The 22,276-nt window shown below is 28.9% G+C and overlaps 5 protein-coding genes and 1 non-coding gene across 8 annotated transcripts in view; 3 read left to right on the top strand and 3 right to left on the bottom strand.

Moving 5' to 3' along the window:
* Positions 1-1,657, bottom strand: part of LOC124539041 — a 240,393-nt gene extending 238,736 nt beyond the window's left edge. For both annotated transcript variants that reach the window (XM_047116358.1, XM_047116360.1), the window contains exon 1: positions 1,431-1,657. The gene's annotated coding sequence lies outside the window, so the exon portion shown is untranslated. The remainder of the gene's footprint in view (positions 1-1,430) is intronic.
* Positions 1,658-2,274: 617 nt separating this feature from the next.
* Positions 2,275-4,519, bottom strand: LOC124539022 (39S ribosomal protein L19, mitochondrial). The gene is made up of 6 exons (XM_047116329.1): positions 4,211-4,519; positions 3,705-3,938; positions 3,372-3,514; positions 2,990-3,169; positions 2,560-2,714; positions 2,275-2,449 (listed from the first exon to the last, which is right to left on the bottom strand). Exons 1-6 carry the CDS (start codon positions 4,275-4,277, stop codon positions 2,317-2,319), a joined length of 912 nt encoding a protein of 303 aa, XP_046972285.1. The 5' UTR covers positions 4,278-4,519; the 3' UTR covers positions 2,275-2,316.
* A 202-nt stretch (positions 4,520-4,721) lies between these two features.
* LOC124539025 (short coiled-coil protein B) lies at positions 4,722-6,223 on the top strand. Its single transcript, XM_047116333.1, has 2 exons — positions 4,722-5,092; positions 5,352-6,223. The coding sequence occupies exons 1-2, from the start codon at positions 4,831-4,833 to the stop codon at positions 5,492-5,494; spliced, it is 405 nt and encodes a 134-aa protein (XP_046972289.1). The 5' UTR covers positions 4,722-4,830; the 3' UTR covers positions 5,495-6,223.
* A 1,387-nt stretch (positions 6,224-7,610) lies between these two features.
* On the top strand, positions 7,611-19,868 carry LOC124539023. 2 transcript variants are annotated; one of them, XM_047116331.1, is made up of 5 exons: positions 7,611-8,091; positions 8,573-8,699; positions 8,964-9,139; positions 12,176-12,237; positions 18,268-19,868. In XM_047116331.1, exons 1-4 carry the CDS (start codon positions 7,726-7,728, stop codon positions 12,230-12,232), a joined length of 726 nt encoding a protein of 241 aa, XP_046972287.1. In that variant the 5' UTR covers positions 7,611-7,725; the 3' UTR covers positions 12,233-12,237; positions 18,268-19,868. The 2 variants fall into 2 exon arrangements, with proteins under 2 accessions (XP_046972287.1, XP_046972286.1); XM_047116330.1 differs by lacking the exon at positions 12,176-12,237 and having other exon boundaries at positions 7,613-8,091.
* Trnaq-uug lies at positions 19,002-19,073 on the top strand. The gene has a single exon. It is a non-coding gene; the product is annotated as a tRNA-Gln (tRNA).
* A 35-nt stretch (positions 19,869-19,903) lies between the features above and the next one.
* LOC124539024 (transcription initiation factor TFIID subunit 12) lies at positions 19,904-21,858 on the bottom strand. The gene is made up of 3 exons (XM_047116332.1): positions 21,504-21,858; positions 20,670-20,862; positions 19,904-20,086 (listed from the first exon to the last, which is right to left on the bottom strand). Exons 1-3 carry the CDS (start codon positions 21,714-21,716, stop codon positions 19,959-19,961), a joined length of 534 nt encoding a protein of 177 aa, XP_046972288.1. The 5' UTR covers positions 21,717-21,858; the 3' UTR covers positions 19,904-19,958.
* Between the last annotated feature and the right edge of the window lie 418 nt (positions 21,859-22,276).

The following is a 22,276-nucleotide window of genomic DNA, read 5'->3' as shown; positions in this document are numbered from 1 at the left end:
CATGGTGCTTCATTTGCGTTATAAGGGTTGACAATCAGCTCAAATGGTTGGAAGCCTGATGGTTTAATGCATAAAAAACTCATATCCATCCATAAAGTTCAAGCTTACTTCAAACCAAATTTTATTAAATTCAGGTCTGTCTGTCTGCGGTTAAAGGTAAAGTGATTATAAATGTTGACTATTCACCCTCATTAATCTCATTTTTTTTCTAGTTATTTGATTACATTGCACATAGCGTACTACTCTAGCACAAGTCACAGGTTATTCGGTTTAGGCTTTCTGGTTAAATTTTAGTAACCATTGTATGTACAGCTTTTCTTATCGCTAGAATACAATAACAGGTCAAATTCTTTTTTTTATTTAAAGTTTATAATTCAACTTATACCACTCCCATACTACTTAAATCAAACTTGATCAGTGTAATATTATAAATTAAAATTTGTAAGACAATTTTCAAATATAATTTACCTATAACACTAAAAAACTAAGATCAAACTTTAACATAGACATACTATGACATAGATTCAGAGTAAACTTGCTAAACCATAGCAAAAATAACATGCAAATAAGTTTGCTTGAAAACATTAAATTCCAAAAGTTTTATATCATCATGTAGTAGATTTTTAAGGAAAATTTAACTGTCCATGAATAAATAAATAAATTTACATATGTAGAACACTCATGTGTGTTTAACAACCACACATAACATTCATTGTTTCTTTGAATAATGTTCCCTAAAATAAACCCTGCGAAGGAATGACCTATGGCAACAATTGAATATTCAAAACTCTGAAATCTGAAAATTAACAATACCGAGAGTCCATAAATAATACTATTCTATAATTATGTTAGACAGTAATAACATATTATAACTGCTGTTTTACGATACCTACAGAGTATACCAAATTAAGCCTTCAAATGTATAGTTATAAGAAAATAAATTAATCCACTGAATTTAAAATAACTTTATACCACTGATATTATTGTATTGTAAGAGTACAAGAACATCTTATTACTAAAACCTAATGTTTTGATTATTGCTTGTAACTATATATAATAATATTCTGTATAAGCAGCAACACAACAACATTATTTAATAATAAATTGAATGTAGATCTTAGTTTTCACAGTGCAGATACTTTTTATATATTCATCAATTGAAAATTTAGACATTGAACAAACAAAGAGGGCAAACTGAAACAGAATCGTAGTAAATACTCAATTGTATACACGCAAATCAATAAATCAAGGTTGGACAAAATGCACTTGCAATTTGTTACATGCAACCCATTTATTTTATCAATTGCTTTTGTGTAAACTTTATACTACATAAAGAATGAAAAGGAACGGTATCGGTATCATAGCAGAGTTATATATAACTTTAGCTTAGCTTTATATTTATTCACAATTGCAATAAAACAAGTACTTACCCGGCGACAGGTGTAGTGCAATGCAATACAAATTCCAACACGATAACTTATACAGGAAACTTTAAACATTAGGAACTTAACATACACACTAATAAATAAGTTTTTTACGAATAGAGTCACTTAAAATGCACTATATTATGTTAACATTTATTTAAATACTAAGAAATCAAATAATTTCGTGAACCGCCCGTACCGCACGCATAGATTGCACTTTTACGGTCACTTTATATGCAACGATATAATAACTGAATAAGTATGTAAAGAAGGAAATAATAATTTAGATTCATTTAGAGTTATTGTTATACATAAAATAAATAAAAACATACAAAACAATAAAAAGTTTTATTTTTTTATTTAGGAAGTTCATTCAAAATATCGATCACGATATGTCGTATCGTATAAGCAGCAACAGAAACTTTTATGTCTGTTATACATTTTACTTTATAATCTGTTCTAACATATGTTGTGAAGTTTCCTGCTGCCATCTATCGGCAAAACTACGTTTGTTTGTAAATACTCAGATTTATCATCTAGCGTAAATGTAACAACTTTTTATGTTTAACGCTTATTTAATAAAAATTGTAAATTTATATTTTATCATTTATATATTAATAGCTAGTTGTCGGCTGCGGCTGCTTTGCTCACGCTCGCTTTAGTGGTTGGTCGTCAGGTACTAGACATATAAAAGTACCATTATCTTTCCTTGGAGTACCAGTTTGCTTTATGCCAAATATAATTGAATTCCGTTAAGTGGAAAAAACAAACAAGTACAATAATATTAGTATAGATTGAGGTAACAGTATTTAAATTTATCAGCCTCAGCTAAATAAAATAAAATGCATTATCACTATGTATGAACTAATTTATTAAATTTATATGAAGTAAGTTATGCAAGTTGGGTTTTTGGTGAAGCAAATGTACGTTTTCTTGACATCTTTTTACGAGAAACTCTCATTTGTTGTAATTGGTTGTAGACTTCATTCCAAATTTCTGACTGATCTTCAGCTGGAATTGTTTTCCTAGAAAAGAAAAAAAACATATCTTTATTATTAGTACCTTACGTCTATTTACGAAATGTAATAAGCAGGAATGATATTTGAAATTAAGATTATCTTAAAATTAATAGTACCTGTACTGTTTCATCAAATCATATTTTTCCCAAGGTGTCTTCCTCAGTTCCCTTCGAACTCTGTCTTTTTCTTTCAAGTGTTCTTCAATATTTGAGACTCCTTTTAATTCTTGTCTTTCCCAACGCTCAAGCCAAGGCCTTGGTTTTAATTTAACCTTAATGAAAATTAATCAATCTTTAACTAAATATGTCATATTTTTGCAGTCTCCTTAACATTAAGAGGTATTTATTACATGGCCCCCCATGTATGAATGAAAAACATTCAAACAAAAACATATTTCTCAACAAAAATCGTGCCATTGATATTCACAAAATGTATATGTACTTTAATAATTCTTCGCATGATAATCAATTAATTTATTCCAATTTACAAGTTATTTGTACAGTTAAAAAAAAGAAAACAAATTGCTTAAAAATGTTAATTATTCACCTGCACAGGGTTAAGAGGTACAGGTGTACCTTCAGGAAGAATCTCTGGGTCCATATCTAATGGAAATGTGCAGTACTCAGGCAAAGCATCCCTCAAGTAATACAATTTATCATCAAGTCGTTTCTCCAATCGAAGTACTTGTATCGATTGAATTGTTGGATCATACAATTCATATCTAACCTAAAATATTCAGTGAATATTAAAAATTATTATTTTTCAGGACAACGTTTTTAAATAAATATATTGCAAAAATTGAAAATTAATAATAAATATGAATCAAACTCAATTCAAAAAGTTTAATTAAATGCATATTTCATTTAATCATATATTTAATAATATCAAAATAATAAGTCTTCAACCATATTGTTACATTTAAACTTACCTCAACTCCTTGATGATCAATAACATTTCTCAATATAAATTCAGCTCTTAGACCACTGCCCTTACGGTCAATGCATATACCCACAAAGCGATTTGTTTTTCCCTGAGCATGAGGGTCTGATATTGTCACAGCTACTATAGAACCTAATATCAAACATATTTTATAAAAATTTCAAAATATAATATATGCATAATATTACAAAATTTAATCAATTTAAACTAAAATATAATTTAAAATAAACATACATAGATTATTTATATGATTTTCGAAGTTCTATATAACTAATTTAGATTAAAAATATACAATATTGTTTTAGTATAAGACCACACTCACCAACATAAAATTCTGGTATGTCAATTTGACTTCTTCTCTTCAACATATCTGCTCGTTCCATCTTTTCACGAAGGCTGTTCCTCCATTTCGGATTTGGATCTGGGAGAAATTCTGGATAAACGTGCCTGTACTCAAGTAGAGGGTTATGAGCTCGGGGCTTACGCCCTGGTACTCTTTCTTTTACTTCTTCAACTATATCTGCCTTTTCTGGGACTGATGATAAAGCTCGACAATCTGTAATTTAAGCAACATGGCTATAAACTATATTGATATTATTACATTGAAATAGTGCAAATTATAATTCAAAAACAAGTATAAATCGTTTATTTTCACAGTTAAACTATATTCTGAAAATTACAGAATCTCTATTTTTAAAATAAAATTGCTGTGACATTTTTATCCATGTAAAAGGTATCATAAATAATTCCACATAAATAATCGTTATAAAAACATAAATAAATAGAAGGCAATTTGAACTTATTAATGTTTGAACTTATGATACTAACCTCTTCTGGCGAACCATTTCGCCGCACATAGTATGTCTACAGTTGACTTCCGTATAACTAGTGACATTTTACCTAGTTTATTGTTAATTGTAACGATATTTTTTAATAAAAAATAGCTCTGAGTACGTTACAATAAAATAAAATAAATGCTTAAATATTAAATAAACATTTTTGATTCAAGATGTATTTGACATTTATATTTTCAATATGATTTGAAGTTTGAAATTTTGAATGGAAATTATAAAAATAGAGTATAATTTTTATAAATTAAAAAATAAATAAGAAAGAGTGAATCTTAATTATACCAAGTGAAAGATAAATATATTATACAAAACAGACATATGAAATGTTTCGATTATTAATTACCTAGTATTTTATATAAAAGCTATCTTATTTAATATGCATGATTAATTTATTTGGAGTTTTTGCATATAAGCTTACACTTTATATTTACATATTTTGAATTTTAGAAATGATAAAAAGAGTGAACTTAAAAAAAAGGAATGACATCTGTCAAGTATAGAAGTAGTTTCTTGTCTTGTCAAAGTAATAATCCAAACATTTTATCGATTATTACTGTGACCTTAATTTATGCTCATTGTGGCCTGTAACAACCAGAAATGTCTTCTTTAATGCAAAAGTGTAATGATGACAATATCCCTTTAGCTGATGATGACCCACAAGTAATAATTTCAGATGATGTCGATAATAATCGCTTGGATCACGGTAGGTCTATGGACTCTCTACCTAGCTCCTACACCGGATCTTCGAGCCCTGGATTAAATGGGCCTGGTAGTTTTGAGCCAGACTCTGGAATCGATGAACAAGAAGAAAAAGCGCGGCTGATATCGCAAGTCTTAGAACTGCAAAATACATTGGATGGTAATTGTTTAATTTATTTTTTACATCGTCACGGTCGTTAAACATTAACAATAAAACAAAACTTTTGTGTTTTGTTTTTTTATATTTGTATTCCTGTCTTAAGTAATAGTTCTCAAAATGATGTCTTTTCACAAATTGAAAATGTCAGTTCTTGTAAGCCATAATTGGTTGATACTATATTCTTATAAAAATATCTTAGTTAAGTATTATTTAACTATAGATAGTATTCTTTAATAAAGTAATTTTATGGTGTTTACAGATTTGTCCCAAAGAGTTGATTCAGTGAAAGAAGAAAATTTGAAATTACGTTCGGAAAATCAGGTTTTAGGCCAATACATAGAAAATTTAATGTCTGCGTCATCAGTATTTCAATCTACTACACCAAATGTGCATAAAAAGTAAATTATTTATCTGGCACTAATTATTTGCCTTGGTATATAGAAAGACTGAGAAGGAAAATGCTTACAGAATTGCAGAATTAAACTTTTATAATAATTGGGATAAATAATTATTAATTTGATATTTCAATAATATATTTTTAATTTAAACTAAATCTATATATAAAAAAGGAATTGAAAAAAATAAATAAAACAAAAATAATGATTTACCAGTGTATTTCAGCTGTAAGATAACATTTTCCTTTTTCATCTCGGCTAATGTTATTCACCTAGTTGTAAATGTGGCACTTACCAGCTTGACAATGCTGCCAATACATATTAAAAAGCTACAGTGTGTGTGGTGCTGAAAATGGCTTTGTTTTTAAAAGCAGTGCTATTATAAATTGAAAATTTGTATAAAATAGGGTAATTGTTTAAGTAACACTATATTTATATTAACTTTGTAATTATTTTTTTATTTTCTTCTAGAAAATATTTGTGACCATGCTTTAGTGTAAAATACCTTTACGAATGCATTAAAATCCTATAGTTGAATTAGATAGATATATTTATAACTTAAAAATGTTTAAGACCAATTAACATTCTTCTATATTACGATGATACACTTTAATATACATTCCACTCACAAATTGTTTTAATATAAAAGCTCTCTTAATAAAATGAAATCTCAAAAATCATGTATAATTCTACTATTGTTTAATCTAATAGCTTTTAAATATATTTATTAACAATAGTCTGTATTATTTTATTTCTCTCATTTTAGTGAACAGCATACAATAAATATGTTCTTTAAGGTTTCAAAAGTATTTACTGAGAAATCAATTTCTCTGTATATTAATTCCGGTAACTTATTTCAACACAAATTAGTTGTAACAACAATAAAAGCTTTTTTTTATGATATAGGTTGGCGGACGAGCATATGGGCCACCTGATGGTAAGTGGTCACCATCGCCCATAGACAATGACGCTGGAAGAAATATTAACTATTCCTTACGTCGCCAATGTGCCACCAACCTTGGGAACTAAGATGTTAGGTCCATTGGGACTGTAGTTACACTGGCTCACTCACCCTTCAGACCGGAACACAACAATACTGAGTACTGTTATTTGGCGGTAGAATAACTGATGAGTGGGTGGTACCTACCCAGACTGATGAGGGCTTGTACAAAGCCCTACCACCAAGTAAATTCCAATTTTATAGAAAATAATACATGTCTGTTATTATATATATATATATTTTTTTATTGCTATTTGCTTACTACTACAAATGTGCATTTCATTATTTTCTAATACTTTCGAAATATTTCAAAACTTGTGTACATTTAAGTAAAAGCCACTGACAAAATGGAATTTAAAGACAACCATTTTATTGAGACTATTTTTACCTCAAGACAGTCTAAAGGCATGGATCTGATGGTGGAATTTATTATTATTATTATTGGCCTATGTTAATATGAAATAAACCATACTAATCATAGACTATGACTGTTAAAGATGACGCACATATTACCCACGAAAAAAGTGAAAAATCAAGCGAATATGTAGTCATGGATTAATGACAGAGCTTAAAAACGTGCATCAGGTGACATGGGTAAAAAACAGTCATGCAACAGACAGACGGTAGTAGCGTGAAACGTACGTGACCTCTGCGTGACGTAACTTTGAATAGGGTTGTCATATTTTTATATTTCCCTTAATGTCATAAACAGTAAATTCCTGGGAAAAACATGTTACCTACATTTCGCTCATCTAAAACGACATCGTCACAATTGCAAAAATCTCTAAAATGACTTACTTTTCAAACGATCTCACTTCTTACAAAAAAAAGTTCTCGTATTCACAATTCATATAAAATTTTATGCAATTAATATCACTCAATTGTTAGATGTATTTTATCTATTATTACAACTCTTTTCAATTGTGTATTATTGTGATTAAAAAAAAAGGTAAGTTATTCTTCATAAAAATAAAACGCTGACACATATGTATTGTACATCGAATTTTGACTTTCATCTCTTTATTTGAATTATCATTCTTCCGGGAAATTATAGCATACGATATGGAAACATTTATGTGCTATCTCTTTTACGCTTACCATGAATCAATAGTAGAAACTGTTCATTCCCTATATTTTCCGTTTCGCAGAGCCATACTATTCACACTTTAAAAAAAAGTTAGTCTACTGTTGACATCGCTGTGGAGTATACATATTTTTGTAATTCAAGGTTAAACAAAATGCCGAAAAAACTAAAAGTGGTTGTTAGATCTCTGTATTCTCATGAGATTCGTAAAGATGTGAGTTTGGAAAATTTAAAGTCGCTTAAATTGGAAGATGCTTGGCCATTTATTAGAGATGAAATCGAGATCGAAATTGGTAGCAGCCAGCTCGTTTGTATTCCGCATATTACCGAAGCCGATCTGTATAATGTCACGTCCCTGTTTGTACCAAACGAAAAAGAAATAAACGGTAAAAAATTCACGCCACTCGGACAACTAAAGAAGAATATAAATAGGGAGAAATCAACTCCCGAATACGTAGAACTGCTGGATCAAGGAGACTTTCACGAAGCCGACTTCAAGTTTCCACATGAAAGCGTTAAGGTAGTGTTTAAAATTGGATTATATTACCCATAAACTAGTATTGCTTAAGTTTTGTCAATTGTAAGGTCAAAGGGTCAAAAAAGGATTACACCATAACATTATTTACTTACATGATTTGTCTACTTTACACAGTAAAATATAAATTACTTGTCATGTAGAGCATGTATTGAGTCTAATAGAGTCAGTTTATTTTCGCTTAACCTTAAACTATATTTCTATGCAAATAAGATTCTGTTGCATACAAATAATTTAATTATTCATTGCTGTGATTAGAATAAATGAAAACAGTAATACTAAGCCTTTCTGTTCGATAATTGGTAAAATTTAATATTTGTAGTAGTTATTATGCTCTCTGTTTCTTGTAATAAAATGAAAAAATGAAAACTATTTAGGATTTATACTGTGGAGCTTGGTTTTGGGTCTTTCTTGGATAGAATTAATATTGATATTTTTGTATAGCAAGTCTACTTATTAATTGCAGATAACATTACAAGACGAATCAATAAAAAACAAAGTAAGAGTTATTATGGTTAATTTCTCACAAGATATAATTCCCAAAGGCAAGGATTTTGTTAACAATATATATCTGGATGTGGAAAACAACAAAGGTAATTAAAATTATATGTGTTATATTATAATTTATATCCTGTTTTATATTTTGAAATAAAAAATATGCTTAAGTTAAAATTTAAAATAATGTGATAATAATTGATAATGAATGTAATGTTTTTTATAATGTTTTTTAAAGTTTTGTTTATAAACAAAAAGTTTAATGAGCAGAGTGTTTCCTATTATTGATATAGACTTTTGTACAAGTATATTATTTATACTAACATACATATATCTATCATAATGAAGTGTTTAACTTTCAGCTTTAAAAGGCAAAAAATCAGTTTACATGATAACCAAAGTTTTAATGGCAAAGACCATAGAGTTCAGGGTTACTAGAGGTACTTCCTCTAGAATTTTCCACCTCGGCAATGCTTCACCTCTTGTCTTTGGCCTCGAGGAGTTTTTGATTGGAGATGATGGAAAGTTAATTGCTAAGGTAAGCATATTTTAATCTCATAAAAACAGTAACATTGTCTTATATTGTATTAAAAAATTTAAACAAAAGTTTCAATATGTATTAGTTAGTAAATTTCAGTAGTTCATTAGGAAATAATTGTCCTAATGAAGTAAAAAGATCTGAACGTAGAGTTCAAGTACGATTCTCTGTACCTCTTTAATTTATTTTAGTAGATTTTGTTAAGTGTTTTATAATCATAATATAAATAGGTATAAGTAGGTAATTCAATTAAAAAGCAGTAATGTTTGTTAAGTTAAACCTCAAATTCAAGGCTCAGTAATTGCTGATAGTGTAGAGAATGCTTACTTTTTGAGAAAACTTTAATAATATACTCAAAGAAATAAAAATTCAAGTCAATAAATAAAAATTGATTACATGCACCGAAAAAATACTTCTTAATTAATTGCAATAAAAAAATTTAAACATTAAAAGCCACATCTAACAGTAAACCTGTGTTTTAAACTGTTCAAGAAATCTAGTATTCATTATATATAACATTCTAATTATGTCATTGACATATATTGACATATGTTGTGCGTAGTGCATATATATCGATTTATTTTATTAGTGATTCTGGGTTAAGTAATTAAAAAACTTGAATTTTAAATGCAATTTAATGACATATACAGACTACATGTATTTCCCGTCTTCGCCGACTCGAATTCGGTTTGCGACTCTAAGTATTCAAAGAAATAAATATGTCTTACTTCTGAAATAAAATATGCCTTTTTTCGTTTTTAATTGATATATTAGTTTTATGATGTTGAAAGAATTAAAAAAATTATTGAATTATTTTTTCATACTTTATCGTGCATTTGTTGCCCGAGCCTTCACGTGTGTTTTAGGGTATTTAGATATTGTTTATAAAAAAAAGTAACTATATAAATTAATTTTCCCTTGGATCCAAGGTTGCTTTATAACAAATGTCATTGAATTCCGTTGAATGGTTTGGTCGTCAAAACGTAGCAAAGTCAGACAGATAAAGTAACTTTTACATTTATAATTTTAGTACAGATTAATAATGTATTTCATTAAAATTGATATTGTGTCAATGATATTGAATCGAAAACTTAAAAAGTAGTTATTTAAATACAACAAAAATGTAATGTGTTGAGGTTGTCATATTATTCTAGGTAAATTTCCTTTGTTTTGTCATAATTTGACGCCCAACAAAGAATTCTTTATTTGTAAAGATCTTTTGTTAAAGTATTTTCTGAATAATAATATATCTTTATAATATACATAGATATGTAGTTGGTACATTACCAACGTTTCCTGTAGCACATTCATCTAAATATATATCATATTGTTTGCCCTTGAATCCTTTTTAGTGCCTACTATGATTATACATACATCTAAATAGGTAACAATAAACAAAAACTTCGCAAGTTGCCGCGAACATCATTTAGCATAAATATTATATTTAGTCTAGTTCTATTTTTGTAAAAACATTCCATTACAATTATATGAAAATCATCTAAATATATATCATACTATTTGCCTTTGAATCCTTTTTAGTAACTACAATGATTATAGATGTAAATAGGTAATAATAAACAAAAAATTCGCAAGTTTCCGCGGACGTACCAACCGATGGATATTCCATTTGAAGACACTGTAACACTGTTTTTTTTACTTTTGAAACCAACTACAATATAAACACTGATTAAATTATGAAAATTGATCACAAACCCTTCAACAACTAATCTTCTATGCTATCGTACTTTCACTATTACAAAACGAATCAATCAAGAAATAATATAGGGTATGTATATGTACATGTGTTTGTAGTTAAGTGTAGAATTTTTAGAATCATTTCAACAAGTTAAACACTCTAGTTTAAGGTGGACGTTATACCTCAGTTAATCATTTTAAAATGTTATTAAGTCGATTAAAGTAAGAGTCCATAATGCGACAGTAGGTATTATAGATTATCCTCTCAAAATATGTGAAACAGGTCATACACATGCTGTTTTATACCGGGATTGATGACTCAACTTAAACACATCGAGATGACCGCTTCAGACCCGCGTGTTTTTCCCAAATCGTCTCGGCTCACTATTTATTATTAAATTATATTATTAGAATTATATATATGTAAATATGGAAATTCTTAACGTTATGTATTAGGCGAATAAAGATCTAAAATAACAGTTATACCATACAAGGCTATATAGACAAAATATATATTGTTTTTTTACACACATCATGTAGAAGAAAAATATTATGCAAAATAATGCTCCTAGTGTGTTTAGATTATAGCCTGGGTATGTTATAATAATCATAATCATAGGCGACCGACCATAACTACTTATTCTGTGAAATAAATCCCCTGTGGACCATAAAATCCCCACTATATTCTGTAATCACGCAAACTCTTTCGTAGACTATGCCCTGAAAAATAGCTTCTTACTTATAAATCAGAAAGGATATAATTTATTTCAATTTATAAAAAATATTTCCTCTAATGAAGTATCCGAATCAATTATTTAGAAATCGTTCACGCATACTGCAATAAACAAAATTAATGTTCGTAAATCTATTTAAGAATGTTTTTACGATTTAAAATAATATAAGTTAGCGGCTTCGGTCATAGGCTAGATGGGTTTAAGGTACTAACATCGGAATAAAAGCATATGCCTTTTTCAGTATCTCTGAAAACGTGTATTCAAAACTGAATGGCTGGGAAGTTAATACGTGAAAGCAAAACCTTTCGTATTTATAATAGTACTTTACCGTACTGCTGATACTATAAATAAATTAACAGTAAAATACTTATGTATGCTAGCTTATTGGTATTTGGGTTATAAAATGTTTCTTTTTTTAACTTAACGAATATCCAAAGATAAAAATATCTAATGTAATTATGACGATATCCTCTTGGTTGATTCTTGACAAGATCGCCATGCTCAACACATATCATATTGCACGTATGTGCAATAATAATTTGCATGCCCTTCATCTTAAGCGCTTTAAAACTTGAAAAATAGCCTAAAATCATTAAAATTGTTTTAGTGTTATACCCGTGAATGCGCAACAAACAGACGGACGAAGTTACTTTCGCACTTATAATATTAGTAAGTATAATTATAGGATTATTGTTTAGTAAAATCCAAAAATAAAAAGTCGATAAATAAATTACCAAATTAAAAAACTTAATATTATAAATTTAATTTAAAATATAGGAATCGAAAGACCGATAAATAGAAACATCCTCACATCTTTTTAAAAATAAATAAATAAACTTCGATGTTTTTTTTTGTTTTATATCTTATTTTCATGCCTTACTTTTGATAAAACTATCTGATAAAAAGGCAGTAATCGTCACGTAGCTCATTATTTATTTCGAAGAGGTACTCATTGTAAGTGTAAAGTTGATGTAAATCAGCGTATTAGAAATAATTTATTTCCCAGCGATAAAAATAAGCCAAAGTTTATTGCATATTTATTGTATATAAATCTAGATAATTTTAAAATAACAAATGATGAGAATCATCGGTCATATACACTGTTTTTAATTGGGGTGTATTTAAAAAAAGAATACACGTAATCCAATGTCCGATAGCGAACAAAGAGATGCTTGAACTTCTGTTATCGTAAAAAAAAAGTATTATAAGTACGATGTCGTCAGCACAATGATCCAGGAAGTATTACGTTTGAATTTATCTCTCCGTTAATATAATTATTCACTATATATAACAGGAAGTATGCTCATCATTTTGTATGTTTGGCACGTAGTTACAATCACATATTATAAAGTCACGTTATCAGTGAGAATTTAAATTAAAATATTGAATTTTAAGTAAAAGTACGGACCTACTTAGGAGTTTTGGTAAAATTATAAAATGGTAATGGTTATTTCGTAAGTTCTGTGAAAATAAACTTAATAAAATCGAATTTTTAATAGTATACAGATATCTTAAAATAGCCGTCTGATATCTACTTGTTTCTATCCTGTAGTTCATCAAAGATAAGATTAAATTGTAAACATAACCTTTTTTTTAATAGATAACGCGATTTGAAGTCATCTATCTGTACACAATTAGTCGAGTAAGGATGATTTTGTAAAAAAAAGTATCACAGTTTTATTAATTAGTCCAGCCTATATGAAAGATAATAATTAATTAAGAACTATGTAATGGTATATAGTGATATAATAAGATACTTCAAAAGTCTCGTTGTATTTCGTGTATGCGAGTTAACACCACATTTTGGAATATAAATTATAAGATTGAATGTCATAAAATTCTGTACAGTTTTGTCTTGGCAATAAACTATACGACAAATTTAATTTTTTCGTTCTTAATGTGGGACATATGGCTTATCTCGGATAACCCACTTTATATTGTTTGTCATCAGCTTCCTGTTCTAGTCTCTTCGTTTAAATTTCCAATTCATCATTATATTCTTAGTTGACTTTTAAATATTTCCACTTTTTATTAGACCATTTATATATGACAAGTTGTCGCCCGCAGCTTCACTTGTATTTTGGGCTGTTGATTGTCATGTGTCAAGCAAAAATGTAGCCTATGTACATTCTTGAAGTTCAAGTTTGTTTCATACAAAATTTCTTCAAATTTCATTCATTTGTTTGGTCGTAAAAGAGCAGCCAGAGTTACGTTTACATTTATAATACTAATATATATAATCGTCGATGTTGTCGTTTACGCTAACCATTGGCATTGTGATCATTGTGAATAAAATTTAGGTACGATATCACTAATCCTATGAAATATGACTTTGTATCATTTGTCAATACTTACATTTGCTTATACAAAATGTATTTTACCGTTTGTAATCCTCAAATAACTCGGATGTTATTACCTTGGCTATTTAGCAGTTGGCAAAAGTTTGAAGCGTATGTACCTATAATTAATTGATCTGGGTTTGCTTGTTTCTTATATATAATTCATTGTTATCAAAACAATGCCAGATGCAAAAATCTATATTTTACAAACATCGCTTCTTACAAGTAAAGTTAACTAGTTTATTCTAATAAAGGATACGTTTTTCCTGTAGTATGTTAATTTATACGCTATGAAATTTTACTTAATATGCTAATACGGCTAAATAGCTTCATTTGTTTCCAAGTTCGCTTTTAGCCGTAAAGAAAAATTAGTAAACTTTCTGCCATTTTTAAGGCAGGAACCCGCATTTATTCAAAAACTTTCTCCTTAAAAGGAGGGATAGTCTTCGTCTTTGTAAAAATAAGATTTGTTATATTCAACATGTTATAGCAAAGTGGCACTAAATATTTTTTCAAGTCAAGTTAAAACTTTTAAAGAAACTTGTAAATTGTAACAGTTACAGTTGTGGACATGAAATGTGTTCATTATAAAATAAAACGAGCTGAAGCATGAAGTAAAGCAGATGTCGTTGTGGTGTAGCGATATTTTACAATTATACGCCGTCATTTTTAGATATTTGACATTATTTGTAGCCGCCATTAATGTTGCTTTATGTATGTATTAATTATATTAACTGTGTCTATTCACATATAATTAGTAGGTAATTATACATTATCAACATTGTCCATTTGTCTATATCGAAGCCAAATTTAATTCAATGTGTCGTACATTGAATTAAATTCTAAAAATAATTGAAGATTTCTACTCTAATTGAACTGTAATTTCGAATTGATACGAAATGTGTATTAATTAGCTACTTTCTCCTTTTCCATATGTTTAAAAGAGTTAAATACTAAATATTACATAAACTCCAAGCCGAGTCTAAATCAGAGGATATTAAGGGAGCCCATAGAGTCTTGGACTATTTTAGGAAAAAAACAATAGGTAGTTTTTTTTGTCAATTTTATGTACTTACATTAAACTTATCAAAGACAAATGACGAAATTTGACATCCACAGTGTTATAATAATGACTTTTTTTTAAGTAAATGTAAGAAACTAATAAAGCCCGATGATGAATAGAGGCTAAATAGGTTAGCAATTCCTGCTTGAGTTAATATCGTATTTATACAAAAACGTGACAATTTCATTATCTTCTTAGTAAAAAGTCATTACTAATACCACATATATATATATAATTTATGAAGATATTTACACATCTACTTATGTAGCATATAAGGACAAAATAATCCGTGAAAAATCCATTTTAAAATTACGTCTAGACTTTGGTTATGTAGCGTAAACGTAAATATTTTAACAGTAATATTTTTAACAACTGAAGTCAGTACTTGTTCAAACTGAGGAGATCATATTTTCGAGGTCGTAGTCGGTAAACTAGTAGAGTTACGCAATTTAGTACAATTAGAATATACACGGAAATGCCATCGAATCATACACTAATTTGTCTAGTATGGTTTTATCGATTACACGCTCGTGCTTCGATAGGCTCGTAAAGTTATTCATGCTGCCTAATCTTCCAAATGTCTTCCATTGAATTAAGAGCATGGGAAAATACATAATATCACTTGTGCTTATGCACACTCTCGAGTAAAGTGGATTATATCTTCTGCTCAGTTGATAGCTATAGCCAAACATCACACCGATTCTGCTCTGAGCCGAGGTGCAATCTCGTAGAAAATACAAGGACAGATGTCAATCGAAGTCCAAGAAGGTTCAAATTTCAAGATCCTCCCGTCCCATCCCCTCAAGCTGTAGAGGCTAATAAAGCCAACGTCGTTTAATTATCAGAAAGAAAAGAAATCGCCTATTAGTCTCTGAGATTCATCGCTGTGACCGAAAATTGGGTCAGCAGGATTGCAACTAGTTAATGCGTATCCATTTCACTCATAATTGACGTTGATGGATGATCGCTCAGATAGGTTTATTAACCGTATATTAATTGTTGTATGTTCCTTCAACATGCTTTTAGCGCGTATAAAGAAACCTGAAAAATTAATTTATTTGAGAAATATGATGAAATTTAGTTAATAACTATTTTTATACAATAATCACATGTCGGAACATTTGAGATTTATTCATCTTGGTTTTTGATTAGATGATGCATGCTACCTTTAGATATCCACCTTCCTGTTTTTAATTATGTTCACAATTAATCTGAATCTCTGTGAAGGCGTTGATTCTTCGTAGTCATCATTTTCCGTGACCTTTAATCCGCAGTAAAACCGCTCGCAGTTGGCTTTGCAGTTCGTAACGCGAATACATATTCGTCTTATTATTAGAAATAATGATTACCACTCCATTGTTTACACGTACATTATACGGCAACTCATAACCATCAAGCAATGTTATAAAAATTGTATAAAATAATACTTACACGTTTATTTATATATACATATATATTAAAACAGTTGATAACATTTTTCAAAAATATAGATAGTTATGTACTTACATTACATTTAGCTCAATCATTATTTAAGCGTGGTTATAATATACCAGCTGTTTGTTTGTTTTTATACTTCGCTTAGTAAAGAGTTTTCTATTTGCGAAGTTTTGGTTTGGTTTGGTTTATAAAACAGTCTAATTGATTCGTTGAAAAGTGAATGATTAACCCAAGGATGTGACGTCATTTGGAAAGAATGTTTTGATTCCTATCGAGTTCCCCGTTTTAGAGAATGCCATTGAAGTTTATACTGAGTCGATTTATGAGTAACATTTTACATAAATAGTATCAATATTAATAGCAAAAAAAAAGTGTTTAAGATAGTCGATAAATTTACTTACTACAGAATAATGTTTATATTTATAAGAAACTGATAAAATATTGAAATTCAAGTTTAATTTTTTTAACGTGTCGAAGTAAATGTATATTATCAGAGAATAATATTAAAATACAAGTGAAATCCGAACACTTTTAGTTTACAAAAAATACTTCAATTCGTACTCTGTGGGTATATCTGTTTATAAATGCTTTCATTATAATATATAACATACATAATATAAGGAGTGACCGTCGACGTAGCTTAAATTCAGAAAGCTAAATAAAAATCGCTCTTATAATTATTCCATCTATAGGAGCTCAATTCTTCTAAATTTATAATAGTTACGATAACTAGTATTCCCATACAAAATCCACCTAAGCGCAAATGGCTCGTTTTGCTAGTAGAATAAAAAAGCTTTAGAATTGGTCCCTTGGGTGCCAGTAATCGGACAAATATAAATATTAGTGATGAAATATAATAATTAAATGATTGTTAGTACTTCTCGGTACTTATTCCCAGTGTAAATCGAAGGTTTTATTACCTATTGATTCATTACTTTATCTGTAAACGTACAGTCAGAGACCTTATCATTTCTTATCATGATACGAAAGACACACCATTCCCTTTATTATTTGTTATTAGTGCGCAGTATTTAATTTTGAAATAAAATAAATTTTATTTGTATATTTCTCGAATTCTCCACAAAGTTTATTTATTTAATTTTATAGACTAGAGACCTCTCTCAATTTAAATATATTTAAATATTCCGTCTGGAACTAATTCGACTAGTGGTCAGAATTACAATATTAAATAGGAAACGTATTTATAAACACTATATCAGGTTTTTGTAGCACGATTACATAAAAAGTTCGTTTGTATGTTACAAATAACATAGAGTCGTCACTAGAACAAGTTCAGTTATTAAACAGCTTACGGTGCTTTTGACATTACTAGCCGACTTACAAAAAATCTTAAAAGAATGGTACCTATATAGCTTCGATGTTTGGCGTTAAATTTTAACTGAGTTGGTGGTACGTGACAAGGTGGGCTTACTCAAAGCCTTGCCACCAAGTCCTGTATACTTGATCCACTAATAAACTCATTAGAGTAAAGCTAAGTGATTTACCTGAGTCATCTTTATCTTAAGGCTAATATTGTGTGAATTGTGTGAGTAAAAGAATAGATGATAGTTATTCAGCCAAATTATAATAAAATACGAGTTATATTTCCATAATACTCGTATGGTTTCAAAGCTGATTGTATTGTTTTGTAAGGGAATACATTCAAGTGAATATTTACTTTAATCTTAGTGAATTCGTTTTACTTTATTCTATACTACGCTTATGTGCTACAGCGAATATTCGGAATTATACATTGGTAGAGCATAAAAAATTACTGTAATATAATTTTCAGTTTATTGAAAGTATGTTTACTTTTTGTTATTTTTTCAATGTGTAATCAAATCTTATTAATGTTTCCAGGAGCCCGTGACAATTAAATCGAAGTTTTTACACTGGCAGAAGTTGGACCCTTCTGATCACCTCTACATCCCTGACAGTAAAGAAACTGCCTGTGCACATTAAAAATACGCGGGAAAGACCCGTACATGAAGAAAAGTCGATTAAACTTGCTTGAGAGAAATAAAATGGCTTAATAATAATGCTTGCTCTCGATAAAGCTACTAGGTAGGATAAATACAAATTTAATGCTGATTGTTCATCACAATTACGATCGTTATCAATTAATGTCAAACTTTGATAGATACTTAATAATTAGTCAACTAAAAAAATTATTTATCACTCATACATACTATAGTATAAACTATAAATGCGTATACAACGAATAAATTACTAGTTAAATAATGCGCATAACATAAATATACGCAGTATTTTGATTCACACAAAAACATTTTTATTCAAATTTATAACGTTTGAAGTTTCCGTAAATATAGTTTTGTATACAAAATCTCAAGTTTAGAACAAAAAGTACACATGTATAATAATATTATTATGATTCATAAAGTTCAGCGTGCTCCGGATTTAAACATTTCAAATATTTAAAAATTTTCTCAAATTGTACTGAGAAAATGTTTTCATAAGTGATGGAAATTTCCGATGTAGCTTATTTACTCAATTGTTTTTAACTTAATATTAATAAATCTTTCAAAAATAAAATCAAACAGAAAGTATTCGGAAATTTGGAGCTAACAAATATCGGTTCCATGGTGTAATGGTTAGCACTCTGGACTTTGAATCCAGCGATCCGAGTTCAAATCTCGGTGGAACCTGATATTTTTTCTTTGATTGTTATTTTTTTTTTTACATAGGAGCATTTATTTAAACCATTTTTGCAATTTATTTTAAACTTAAGAAATAATTAAGCAATTTTATGGTTATAAATTTGAAAAATTAATAACTTAAAGGTATTTATCTTGACCCGCCTTGTAATATAAAAATCGCACGTTCGATCGAAACCCAACAAGGTTTTTTAAGTGAAATGGAAAAAGCCGTAATAGTTACCTTGAAAAGGGCTTTATTATTATTTAATAGATAGATAAGATTGTCTGGCATTTCTGTTATGTATGGGTCTTTAACGCAGGTAAATAACCGAGTATTTATCAAATAGTCACTTCAGTCACTTAAATCATTGATTTAAAGTAGACCTAGGTAATAGAATAACTATGTTAAGTAGTGCATAGTCATGACAAGATTGGCTTTAGATTGAAATCTAGGCTTATATTTTAAAATTTATTCCTAGTATTAAGAGAAAGAGCGAACTCTCAGTATTTAATTAATTGGCGAAAATGATCAAGCAATACTGTGTGTATGATTTATTCAGAATTGGTGACATTTAAAAATGTGTTAACATTCCAAAATTATGCATTCATCAAAATGTAAGGCTTAACTGTGATTTTGGTTATGTTTACCAGTATTTTATTCATAATTTATTTTATTATGACACTAATAAGCAATTTAAATGTGATTACTTTGAAGTACTTAATTTTTATTATATTGTCGTGTTTTGACTTATTTGTGTGATAAATCATGTTCAAGTTATATCAAATAAAGTGAGTGTTTTAAAATAGTGTTTTATTATAGAAGTAATTCTACCCATAAAACATTGAGATATTCTTTATTGAAATATGTAACTTATCATTTAAAGGACAGTCTGATTAGTACTTTTTAATAGTTTTTCTGATAAGAGCCATTCTTTGTTTATGCGCTTCAGTGACTGCTGCCCGTTTGTATGGTCGCAGTTCGTCGTTTCCAAAACCAGGAATCCACATGTTCCATTGTCGCTCTGCAATAATAAATAATATTGAAATTATTGTTAAAGATTATTGTATTATACGCTAACCTTTTCCATGCAATTTGCGTTATGATAAGTCCAACTCAAAATCATTTACCAAAAAGTGGATGCATTATTGCGTTGAATTCAAATTCCTATATGTGATACACAAAACAAAGTTACAATCTTCCAATTTTTCTTTCAGTATAAGGATTTGTGAAAAATACAAATAGCAACAACATTTGTTAAATGAATATATTGAAATTGGTATGGCTATGGTGTTTATTGCAATATATTTTACATTACCATTATTAGTCATCATTTATCAAAGATGAAAAAAGAAGAAAAAAACATATAATACATAATATACATAGCACCTGGTGACCTAGTTTGTTGAGATTTTATGATGCATTCTCTACAAAGAAGGACCATCTTTTTTGGTTCATAATATTTCTTTCAATGTACCGACAGCAACAAAAAAATTTGATCTTGCATGGAAGTTAACCTTATCCTTATATTATTAGGTTTTAGCATTTTTAAAGTTAAAATGGGTTTCCTTTTTCTTATGACTTAATGCAAGTCAACAAAAGCTTACCTAAATGTAATTGTACATCTTTTAGCTCCACAGTTGGAGCATGTCTGTGTTTTGCAAGTGAACATGCCGCATTTAGGGTAGTATCAATAAAGTCATCGGCCAACTGAAGGAGCATCTCTTCAACCTCTTCATCTAATTGAACAGTGGGGTCCACCTCTCTTACTAACTCCTGTAGTCGAGGTCTACTGAGAAGCTGGCATTACAAAATAAACTCAATATGATTATCTAGAATATCTTCCATAAATATGATATAAACTATATAATAAAGAACATTTATGTAAATCATCCCTGGTCAAGTTCAGACATTTAGGGGTTTGTATATTTACCTGTGTATATTTATAACAATTACATTTGACCATGACCCCAGGAATATAAGCTCTCACTTTCCGAATCCAAACAATATTACTCAATTTTCTTCGTCTAATTTACATAAATAATTGGATTGGACAGCAAACGTCACATTTAATCAATAATATTATTAATTTAATTATTAATTACTATTATTTTTAATAATTAGCAAATAATAAATGAAAACTGGCTTTTAAAGTTTTAACATTCAATCTTATTATTATGTCTCCAAAACCTATATAACATAAATTTCAAAGCTTAAGAATATAGCTTTTATACAATACTTCTAAATTACAAAATATAAGATGATGTTATTTATGTAAAATGCATATTTATTTATGCAAATTTTAGTTCTGTAACAGAAAAACATGAGAGAAACAAATTAAGTTTATTATTTGAAATTGACCTTAGTATAATAATATCATAACTGAGGAAACACAAATATTATGACTAGTTCTATAAGTGGGTAGAAGTTTTTATGTTTACCTGAGTTGTTTGATCGCCTCCACCTGTTTGATTTACTTTCCCGCTTACTTGCGCCTGTGTACCCATTGGACTGTGCTGTGAAGGTGATCCTTGTATCGAAGTATTTTGTAGTTGTGGGCTCTGAAGCGGATTGTTGACGAATTGTATCCCTTGAGTATTTATTGCACCTATTGTTGGCATGTTAGATGCCTGACCCATAGAATTATTGGACATTTTATATTTTTTTGTTTAACCAAAATCGTTAGAATTTATTTTTCATTTAGATCTTGAGTAATATAAATGACTTTAATTTATTGAATTCACAGAAAAATGTATTAATTATTGCTATATTTTGAAATTGACAAAATGTCACTTCAATACCATACAAATTACAATTGTAAAATTCAGTGTTGACGTTTAATAGCAGTGTTGCCTTCAAATCTATGCCAGTGCTGCCAGCTTTTTTTTTTGGAAGATCGTACTTTAAAATTAATAAAAAGATCGTATTTTTCCAAAACAATGTCGGGAACATTGTTTCCTATTAACATAGTCGAGTCCACATAACACATATAATCTATAGTTGTTTTTCTTTCACAATATAAAAAAAAATGTCATCTATTTCTACTTCATTATGATTATAGGTATTCGTTTTGAACAGATCGTATGTTTTGCTTGAGATTGTTAATACCTGTTGTCTTCCAGGCAGGATACATTAATTTAAATAATTGTATTTAATTAACATGACGTTGTATTTTTTAAATGTTAAAAAAGAGTAACTACTGAGTTTCTTGCCG

Source organism: Vanessa cardui, chromosome 21 (assembly GCF_905220365.1).
Source record: "Vanessa cardui chromosome 21, ilVanCard2.1, whole genome shotgun sequence".
Taxonomy (NCBI): domain Eukaryota; kingdom Metazoa; phylum Arthropoda; class Insecta; order Lepidoptera; family Nymphalidae; genus Vanessa; species Vanessa cardui.
Note: the sequence above shows the minus strand (reverse complement) of the source record. Positions and strands in the feature narration are given on the sequence as shown.